Raw genomic sequence first — 11,256 nt, forward strand, 5'->3', positions numbered from 1 at the left:
ATTTTAAAATTTATTCTTTAGCTCCACCTCCTGGCTCTTGGCCTGTGAAAAGAAGGATCCTTGGGAATCCCAGAGCCTCAAGAAGGGATCAGAAGTATTCATCCTAGTTTACAAATATTAATGCAGAGGTGTATATGGGGACATTTTAGCTGAGGCAATACAGACTTTGCTGAGCCCACTCATACTGCCTTTGAACAGAGGCAAACGTTTTGGTGGGGAGTGGACAATGGAATATGTGGATCATAGTTTCTGCTTTTTCTTGGGCTTTCAGTTTCTCAGTTGTGGCAGTTTTGAGACATGACAGACATCACAGAACAGTCTTTCTTTATTACTGTTTTCCCCCTGGTACTTCCTCAAACTTGTGGGGGTGGGGAGGTACAGCAGAAATCGTCTGACACCGAAACATTAAAAAAAGATCTCTGAGGCCTTGCAGAGTAGTCTTGTTCCATGCAGGGAGAATTACTTCGACTTTGTGCTCATCCAATTAAAGCAGGAACTGCCCAAGAAGTAGAGGAATAGATCTTAGTCATCTGGATTTAATAAGAACCATGTCTCTTCCTCGACAGCTGCGAGAAAAGAGGTAATGTGTCTCTCCCTACGAGCCTCATGTAACTCCTGTGATCTGTTTGGTTAATTTGCATGCAAGCATCTTTGGTGATTCTAAAAGGTTTCTTGTTATCGTAACTTCCACACTATTAGGCTGCTTAGGGTTGAGCAGATAATTTCTTGTGCTGGAATGGACTTTCTTCTTTTTGTGGGGAATATTCACCACCTAGGACATAGTGGGTCATTGTCCTCTTTATAGCTGCAAAACAGTTTCCCTTTTACTGGAATTTAGGGTATGAGTGTTTGTGATATGACTAATTATATCTCTTGATCTCCATAACCACATCCCTCTTCACAGTAAGGGGTACTATTTACAGTATTGTGGGTGGTGCTGATTCATGGTGTTTTCCTCGTATAGCAAACTATTGCAAGATGTTGCATCATTATTTCAGCATTTCAAATGGGCTACACCTTGTGGAAGCCCCTGCTTGGGATATCCTCCTAGCAGAATAAACTGAGACAACACTACTTTTTTTTTTGTATTATCATTTCACATTTTGTCAGGCTGGCATTTCTTACAGGATCCTTTTAAAAGTCTCTCTTTATCTCGTTTGTTATTGTATTTTCCTCATTCTAGATGCTTTTTACTCACATGTTAATATAAATACCCCTCTAACAACACCGAGTTATAAGATTAAAGCAAAGATGAATTTGTCTGCTGGTTGTCAAAGCTGTTGCACCAAGGAGAAGGTTATAAAGGAAAAAGTACCTGCCAATCCATGGTTTTTTGTTGTGTGGACAGTATAGACCAGTAACATGACTGTGTGGTCATATGGCTGCTTGTTAAGTTTTCCTGCAGGGATCTTTCCTTCTCACTTCAAATCCAATCGTTTCTAGGATCTGCAAAGTTTATTCTAACCTTGCCTACTACCCTGTGTTCCTTCACACATTTTTGACATTTTCAAACAAGTATCTTTGTGCTTGCTTCAGGTTTTCCGCTGTGACTGGGAGATAAATGCCAAGGTTGTAGGCTCAATCCCTGTGCAGGCCATTAATTTAAGAGTTGGATTGGGTGATTGTTATGAGTCCCTTCCAACTCCAGATATTCTGTGATTCTGTGATGCATCTTACCTGCTGTGAGTGGGAGGTCTCTCTCCAAATATTTAATAGCCTACTCTTTTTTTTTTCCAAGCCTCTTTAAGAATTTAGTTTATTGGATGTTTACAAGAAAACTTGACAACATTTTAACAGCTAGTGTAGGCACCACTGGTTTTGATACAGAACAATTCTATGCTTTTGTTTATTTGTTCTTTTTCTGTTAGTACTTATCCTGTTGTTTCTTTTCTTATATGTATGTGGTACATTTTACACATCTTGCACAGAGTAAAAAGTTTTTAGGATTTACCTTTGTGCTGTCAGTTTCTACAGCACCTCACATAACAAGCTCTTCTCAGAACTGTTTCTTATTCCCTACAGTAATGCAGAATTAATAGCAGCATAAATCAAAATATATAATGATTTCCTTAGAATAAGATCTACAGATGCAGAATTCTTATTGTAAATCTCCTAGATTAAGGAAGGATTAAGACTGTATCCACAGCTGATCACATTTCTCAGGAAAAGCTTAGCAGTGCAAGTGTTTGTTTTGTAGTCCTGTTGCTCAAGCAAGCCTAGGAATGAGAGGGGTATTTTTTAGGCATGATGGATCTTCACAATGGTCACTGACTTGTGCTGAATGTATTGAAACTTGACATCTCAAGATCAGACCTCCAGAGGAAGTGAATGACACCATGAGTTTCTAACGTCTTGATTTTGATACTAGAAAATGTGATATTGCCTATCTTTGCTCTGTGTGGCATAAGATACCTCAAAGGCTATTATCAGTTTGAGTAACCTAAAACTTCTGTTCTTGCTTCACAGTGATTTTGACCAGCTTCCAGATGATGTACCTGTTTCAGCTAATATTGCAGATATTGAAGAGAAGAAAGGCTTTACTAATTACTATGTAAGAAGGGAGATTTATCCTGCCTCTATACGCCTTCACCTGTGACTGGTTTTGTTGTGGGAAGCAAAATGCAGTCACTCTGGTGTAATTGCTTTTTGGCATGAGTAGTTCCATGTGGAAGACTTCTCAGTGCTTTATTTTTCTGGAATGGAGTGTAGCTTTCTAGAGTCAGTCTAAAATTGTATTTTCTGAATGAAATGTGGGTGTTATCCTCTAACATAGTAATTCTTTCCTAATATCTGATTTGTTTCCTGTTGGAGTACAGTTGGTGTACCGTTGGTGAAGATAGTGGGAAAGTAATTCAGAGGGTAGAAAGGCAGTGTCTTGCTTCATTATTCTGTGGTACTGGCAAGTTAGGATGCTCCCATCTTCACAGGAGGTAGCATATTAAGACACAAAAGAGCACACAAGAAGGGAATAGTAGGGAAAGGCATTAAGGTTTTCTGAAGGTTTGAATATGACCAGCTCAGTCTGACTTCTGCTGGAGACATTGCTCATAAAAACCTTCCCACTGCAGAATTCAGGTTTTACTCTGGAGTACAGTGATATTGGTTGCTTTGTCTTTATGTTTGCTGAAGGATCTGGCTGCAATGCAACTCAGAGGTCAGTCAGTGCCTGGAAATTTTGGGTTCCTTTAGAGCAAAGCAATTTTGTTAAGAGATAAATAACACAGTGGTTGAAGGAGGTCAGACCACAATTTCTGCAATTGTGTACATTAAAGTCAAAAAGAAGTATGAACACCTTCAATTCTGAAAATCAATTCATTTAGATGTCTGTCTGTCTCTAGATTTAGATGTCCAAGGTATCTTATTGTAAAATATTTGTATTTGTCTCTCTAGTGTATTTTGTTTGTCACTGAGGGAAAGTGTGCAAGCATAAAGTTGAATCTAGTAATTTCATGTTTCCTTTTAAGATTATATAATATAAAGCAGCCACAGGGACATGCTTCATATGAAAGCTGGACCCACACAAATACCACACTGGTGCTACCTTGTTATTTCCTAGTTCCTGTAAGTAGCAGATGCCTAACTGAAGGCTTGCTTTCCTCTCTGCTCCTAAGAGAATATTCCCACTAATGGAGCACTGATCTTATGTTCCTAATTTATTCCTCACGTTCATTTGGTGAGTATTTATAAGAATGAACATCAACCTAAATCCCTCTTCTCTGTTTCAGATGTTTGTCATTGAAGTAAAGCTTAAAGGTGGTGGCAGATACCTCATTTTCCGGCGCTATCGTGAGTTCTATGCCCTGCACACCAAGCTAGAGGAGAGATATGGGCCAGAGAGCAGTAACAGCCCATTTACCTGCACACTCCCTGTACTGCCAGGTAAGCTGTCAGTACCAAACCTTTGCATAATTAGCAGCTTTCTCAGCTTTAGGCTGTCCTAAAGAGGAATGCAGTGAGAGAAGTAGTTGTGAAAGAAACTAATTTATGGCTATGGATACCAGAGAAGTCATGTTACATTGACAGTCCCTTCACTTGTGGAAATTTCATTTAGAAACCTAAAATCCTCTAGAAAATATGTAAATTTTTTTGAGTTTCTACTTCTTCCCGATTGCTTCATTTCTCTGGCAGCATTTTTTTCCCCCCATCAATAACTGTCACAGGTTTTATATTTTCCAGGAAAAGTTTTTGTTGGTGCCAAAAAGGAAATTGCTGAGAACAGGATTCCTATCCTAAATGTCTACATGAAGGTAAAACTTAATTTAAAGAATGCACCATTGAAATCAACTAAGACAGACAGTTCTAAGTATCTGCTTCTATCTGTACTGCTTTCCTGAAGACACAGTGCCCACACTGTGGTACAACCTGAAGTCCTCTTCCCCAGATTGTTCAGACTGTAATATCTGCTGGAGTATGCAGTTCACAAAGGCTTACTCTCTGTCTTCATACACAGATAGATATCCTTACCAAACCCTCCCAAGATGTATGAGGAAATGGTGAATCTCCAGGTGTTGCATGAATAGAGAGTTAGTGTATGCATCCAAGGGATTAGGAGAATGGTGAGTGAGTTGTGCTTTAACCCCACCCACCATCTAAGTGCCATACAGCCTCTTGCTCACTCCCTTGTCCCCTAATGGAATGGGGAGGACAATCAGGAAATGGTAAAACCCATGGGTTGAGATAAGAACAGTTTAATAATTTTAATAAAGTAAAATATAATGCTAATAAATGTAATTAGAAGGGAGGTAACCAAAAAGACAAAGAGAAATAAACTAAAGAAAACAAACAAATAATGCACAGTACAATTGCTCACCACCTGCTGACCAATGCGAGCCAGTCCACTGAGCAGCAATCGGTGGCTTCTGGGCAACTCCCTCCAGTTACATACTGGGCATGATGTTCTATGCCAAGGAATATCCCTTTGCCTAGTTTGGACCACCTGTCCTGGCCATGCTTCCTCCTGACTTCTTGTACAGCTCCTCAGTGGCAGGACTTGGGAAACAGAAAAGCCCTTTCAGAAACGCTGAGACTAAGTAAGCCACTAGCTAGAAACAACTAAAACATCGGTGTATTATCAACATTATTCTCATGCTAAATCCAACACATAGCACTGTACTAGCTACTAAGAAGAAAACTGACTCTCTCACAGCTAGAATCAGGACAGGCGGCTTCTGAGGATACTTGAATTACAGTGAAGATGCAACATACATCAAGGAGAGATAATTCTTTGTGTACAGGTTAACTGAAGACTGAACTTTAAATCAGTAAAAGTCTGAAGCACTGGCCAAGACTTCCACTACTTAAGATTGCCTTCTTTCCAGTCATTTATGTTCTGAAGAGAAACACTAAAAACAATTTACTCCTGCAATAAATGAGGTACAAAAAGAGCGAAGTAATGCATTGGCTAACTCCAGGAGTAAAGAGGAGAGACTGTCAGCTATTCAGCTGTGTCCTGCTGAGTGAGAAGGGAGAGGAGGGAGACTTCTGGCAGTAATGAATATCCTTCACGATCCTGTAGGTCAGAGAGGCATATTTGTTATGTGTAAATAAATAGAGAATTGGTCTCTCTGACTGTTACACTCTGCTTCCTGCTTGCTCTTGGCACAGAACCTACTCTGCCTCCCTGCTTGGGTGTTGATGGATGAGGACGTACGGCTGTTCTTCTACCACTCAACCTTTGATGGTGAGCAGGTGCCTCACAGACTGAGACGGCTTCGCCCACGGACACGCCGAGTGTAAGTGATTGACGTGTTTTTCAGCATTGCTTGATGTAAGAGATGCTGTCCAGTTTTGGGGGGAGAGAGAAATGAGGATCACCACTGTGTTTTCCAAGTGAATCCCTAATGAATCCCTAATATGAGGATCTTTGTGGTGGCATGAACATTGCTTATTTTCAGTAATCTCAGATTTTTAAAGTGGATGTATTACTTGCATTAAAGGAAAATTCCAAAATTAGAGTATACCTTGCTTTTTAAAAATACCGTCCAGCTCTATCTGCTTATATTTCTTTAATGGTAATCTCTATTATAGTGTGCAGAGTATACAGGACAAACTTAAGGACATAGGCTTGCACCACTGAAGTCAATGTGAGTTTTGGCACTGAATTCAGTGAGATCTGTTCAGACACTAAATGAAACTAAATACTTAAATTGTTCCTGTCCTTTGTCTAAACGGAGGCCTGTCCTACATAGCAGCATTGACACCCCTTTGGAGAACTGCTAAGTAGACGTCATACTTCATTACCCTTCAGATAAATTAATTCTCTTTTCAGCATTCCAAAGATGGACTTGCTTCCTTTTCACCTATCTCAGTGCAAAAACTGCATGTTTGTATGATGGCAGTGTTTCAACTAAATGCCATAAATGCTAGAAACAATGATGCCCAGAAGGCAGAGTAGGGGGACTGAGCAGTGCTGTGAAAGAGCGGTCCAGAATACTGACTGTATTGAAAACTCCATCTATTCTCAGCAGCAGACGCCATCAGATTGCTGCCGCTCTGCACTGAAATCGAGAGAACTAGGGCAGTGTTGTTGCATCCATATTTATTTACTTCAGTGCTGCACACATTCTCATGCAGTTTCTCCAGTGATCTATGGCTTACATGCCCCTTAAATTATAAAAACGCAAACAATGCACTACTGATTGTGTAGCATTTTTAATGACTTAGAAGGATGTTTACCTCCCTGTTGTCTCATTTCTTTGCAGTAAGAGCATTTCAGATCAAGGGCCTATTTTTGACCGCACAGCAGCTCCGCGGGCTGAGGTGAGTACTCTGCACAACCTGTCACGGGACAGGAGATTAAACTCTGTTTTACTTTTGTACCTCATTCCATCAAGTTGCCTTTTTCAATTAGAGGTTGAGGGAAGAAAGTGAAATCAACAGAGAAAAACAATTGATTTTAACACTAGGGAATGAAACAAAGGATGGAAAGAGGTGTTCTGTTCCCCATCACTTGAGTGTAAGAAGGTCCATGGTGAAATCAGAATGACAGGGGATTCAAAACTGAGACATGTACAGCTTACTGCCAAATGGTCCACATTTGCATAGTGCTACCCATAAGTTATATCTAAAACAGGCATAAGCTTCAGCTTCATTGACTTCAGCATATGTTTAAAAGCTATGCAGGTGAGGCATCTTAGTATTTTCTGTAACATAAATGTTCTACTGAAAAATGCCCATACTTTTGTCTTTTGTAATATATTTTCTCAGTATTAAGCACATGAAACTGCTTTGTAACCAGTATTTGTCTGAGCAGGGTCTTGCTTCCTGAAACATGTGACTTTGCCATATACTATTAAAACCCCCATGCATCTGCTTTGAGGATTGTTGGTTTTGTTCTTTACACAGAAAATTACAGGCCTTGGAACAGTCATATCTCTTGAGTTTATCTATTAATTTATTAATATTGAATATACCTACCAGAACTTTTCAATATGTGAAAAAAGGCTTTTGAAAGGGCTATTAAGTAGACATATGAACCACTATCACAACAGTAGCCATTGTTTTGTTTGTGTTTTTTTTTTTGTTTTTTTTTTTTTTTTTTTTTAATGAAGAGAACTCTTGGCATTAACAAGACCAAAAGAACCATTGCAACACAGAATGAAGAACACCTTCTCATTTTGCTCCTCTAAGACTATTAAAATGGTTACCATGTTCTCTAGGGACAATGGGGGAGACAGGCATTTTTGATAACTCAGCCACTTCAACTATCCAACCTTTTGTTAAGGTGGTAGCATGTATTTGGTGTGTTGTTTTTTTTTTTTTTTTTTTTTTTTCCCCATGAAGAGGGAATCTAAGTTCCATTTTAACAACATGGCATTTTTCCCAGGCTTTCCCAAGTCTCCCAGTTCAGCACACAGACCTGAAAGCTAGACGTAAAAGCAACAGTTAGTTACCCTTAAATTAAGACACAATATTTCTGCAAAAATTTTAAGACTCTTTGCAATATTTTGCAGCAAACCTAAAAGCTGTAAAGCTGCAATGAGAAATAATATATTTTTTCAATTCTCAGGATTTAAAGCTGTTAGTTGGCTTCAGATCTGTTTTCTTACTTGCTCTTAAGTGCTTTCAACTTATGTATGTTCATTTCTCTAGTGCTCAGTGTTTTGCCACTTTAAGAATCCTTGTGTATAGCTCTCTCAGGGCCATGTTTATCCTAGTGCTTTCACTGCTTCTTCAAGGCAGTTTTGTGTGTACTGAGTAGCAGAAGAGATTTATGAGAACTGCAGACTAAGGTCAAATGTGCGTGACCTTATCCCAGAAATACATATGTGATGACTAAGTGCACACTGTCTTGCTGCTTTATGCTTTCCCCTCAAGAACGCAACAGAAAGATTTGCTTTTGTAATTCTGTGAATTAATAGTTTTGAGGTTATTACTTTCCACAGGCACTGTTTGATTTTCCTGGAACCAGTAAACTGGAACTCAGCTTCAAGAAGGGAGATTTGATCTATCTACTCAGCAAAGTAAACAAAGATTGGTTGGAGGTAAGACTGCAATAGCAGTACTGAATTATTAGCATACCTTGAAATATGAGTAGAAAGGGCTCTCCTGGTCCTTGTGACCTGCCTCTTCCTTTCAAGGAGAAACTGTATCATAATCAAGTCTTCCTGTCAAGAATAAATCCTTGATTCCAAATTAGTAATTGTTTGGTTCCTTGATAGTTTTTAGCTTACAAATTTTTTGTTCTCCAGACTTTGGTTTTCATTTGCATTTGCTGGAATGTTTTTAAGTTCTTTGGAAGTGATTAGAACACAGAAAGGACAAAGAAAGGAGATGGAAACTCCATTTCAGTCATTAATTGTTTTCTTGCCTCAGGGTGAGTTGAAGCTTCATGCTTTATACCCCAACATACGTCAGCCTGATTATAGAGAACTTGGGTAATACAGCAGTGTTCTGAAAAAAGGATAAGGGGAACATACTGTGTGTTATGATATCTCTGCTTGCTCAAACACCACAGCCTTCCTTGTTAACCATCTGACTTTCATTTTTTACACTCTGTTTCACTCCCCTGCCTGGTATTTGACTATGTAATTGTATAATCTTATTTGTAGGGATGCCATCAGGTCACTTCCATACAGTTTCCTTTCTGGATTACAGTGGAAAAACTATTATTATTATTTCTATGTAAATTAATTGAATTCCAGAACCTATTGCATGTGGCCAAAATGGCATGGTTTTCTTGATTTTAATATTTTCTGTTATTCCAGGGAACTGCTGATGGTGCCACTGGGATTTTCCCATGTGCTTTTGTGAAGATCATAAAAGATTTACCACAGCAGGAAGTCACAGTTAATAAAGTTCGCTGCTATTACTATGATGAGACCATGAGCACTATCAGGTAGTAACAAAAAGTCTTTCAGTTTACTGCTGAAGAAACACCAACAATTCTCTTGTCATGATATGTAATGATTAGATGTATTCTAAATACAGGGATATCTCAGTGGAAGAGGATTTAACCAGCATTCCATCATTCAAAGACCTAATGGAATTGATGAGGTACAATGCAAGCACTTAATTGTATATTTGATACTTAAACATTTGTCAAGTTCATTCCGGTTCAAGATTTTCCACATTCTACTTGGTCATCACTATGTTTTCCATATGAAATACTTTTCAAGTGTCTTGAAGAAGTTGCATTTTGACTTGACCCAGGGCGATCTGTGCAGACACTAGTCCTTCCTGGGATTGTCAATGAGTAACGAATGACACAACTTCTGACCTAATTGTGATAGGTAGAAATTTCCATTTCTTGTACTAAGATAAGAGCCATACCCCTATAAAAGCATCTTTTGTCTAGTACATTTCTTCAGAATGTAGGACATGGCCTTCTAACACTTGTGAAACTAGTTTTAAACTATATTAATCTGGTGTTGAACAGCAACAATTTAGAACAATAAAGGAAGTAACTATTGGTAATAGAACACCTGTTCTAATATTCTTGCACTCCTCAGAAAGACTAAAAATAAGTAGGCAAAAGTGGGTAGTAACAACATTCAGCTCTTTTCCATGGTAATTCTATCAAACACACAGATTAATTGTGCCATTTATGTGATGTTACTGGAAACAGTTCTTGGTTCTGATAGATTTCTTAGCTTAAACACAACACAGCATGGATGTGTCTATATGATTTCTAGTATTAGCTGTATCAAGAAAGCCAAGACACTCAAGGCTTTGTGTGGCTTTTATCAAAATTAGATTGTCAGTATATTGTTCATCATGGAGCACCTCCCAGGAATTCCTTGATTTCTTGGGATCAATCCATTTCTTTTCTCCCAGGCAGGAGTTTAACCAAGATGACATTGTTTTGAATTACCGGGACCCTGGTGGTGATCTGATCCGCCTGCTCTCTGATCAGGATGTTGAACTCATGGTGTCTCAGAGCAGAAGAAGCCCCTCTGAGAAGCACTTTTTCACTTGGAAGTTGCACATCACTCACAAAGATGACTTGGGTGTCTACAACACTAGTCCAGGAAGAGGTGCTACTCAAACAGTAGGAGCAATTTAAGTGCTATATAGATATCCCTCTCTGCAGGTAGTTTCCTTCAACATGTCTTTGAAGTGTCCTTGAAATGAGTAATTTTTAGTAATGTATTACCTTTCAGTGTAAAATCTGTACTTAGTTTACTTCTTCAGCCTTTTAACACTCATCTACAATAGATACATCTACATAGAGACCAGAGGTGAGGAACAGAGAAATAAAATCATGGGCCATGTTCACAAATCAAGTCAGTGTCAGCCTGCAATAGAGGTCTCCTGAGTCCCCAGACCTGCTCTAGTCTCTGTTCTCACTCCCAAGGCTAGTTATTTGTCCAGAATATCTTTATAAGCTTTTCTTTTTTTTCTAGACTCCCATAAATTTCTCTTCATTTGCTGGTCTGAAGGTTTGTGTGCCAGTGTGTAATTATTTCTCTCATGTTGGAATCTGACTGTGCATTCAGAGTTTGTCCTAGGAGCATCCAGAAAAGTTCTTTGGATTTCAGTGAAGAAATTGCAGCCCATCTTAGCTTTCTTCTTTTCCACTGACCGCTATATTGAATTCTGTGAATCAAACCTAGTATACCTGTGGTGTTCCTTATAGACCTTTATATAATTGTACAATCTACTTATTTTCATGTTCTGGGAAAATGTGTAGAATATCTACTCAAACAGGAATTTCTTCTCTATCTTCTGCTTTCTGACACTGCATTTCAAAGTAAAACTAACAAGAAATTACTGTATCAGATTACTCAACAAATAAAGTTAAATATTAGTTTCTCA

General features: G+C 38.7%; 1 protein-coding gene across 1 annotated transcript; it reads left to right on the top strand.

The window, feature by feature from the left end:
• The first annotated feature begins 427 nt into the window (after positions 1-427).
• NCF4 (neutrophil cytosolic factor 4) lies at positions 428-11,256 on the top strand. The gene is made up of 10 exons (XM_083859105.1): positions 428-580; positions 2,467-2,551; positions 3,726-3,879; positions 4,177-4,247; positions 5,605-5,732; positions 6,702-6,759; positions 8,385-8,483; positions 9,207-9,337; positions 9,430-9,495; positions 10,276-11,256. The coding sequence occupies exons 1-10, from the start codon at positions 549-551 to the stop codon at positions 10,502-10,504; spliced, it is 1,053 nt and encodes a 350-aa protein (XP_083715231.1). The 5' UTR covers positions 428-548; the 3' UTR covers positions 10,505-11,256.

The sequence above is a fragment of the Zosterops lateralis genome, assembly GCF_965231275.1.
Source record: "Zosterops lateralis genome assembly, chromosome: 4".
Lineage (NCBI taxonomy): Eukaryota > Metazoa > Chordata > Aves > Passeriformes > Zosteropidae > Zosterops > Zosterops lateralis.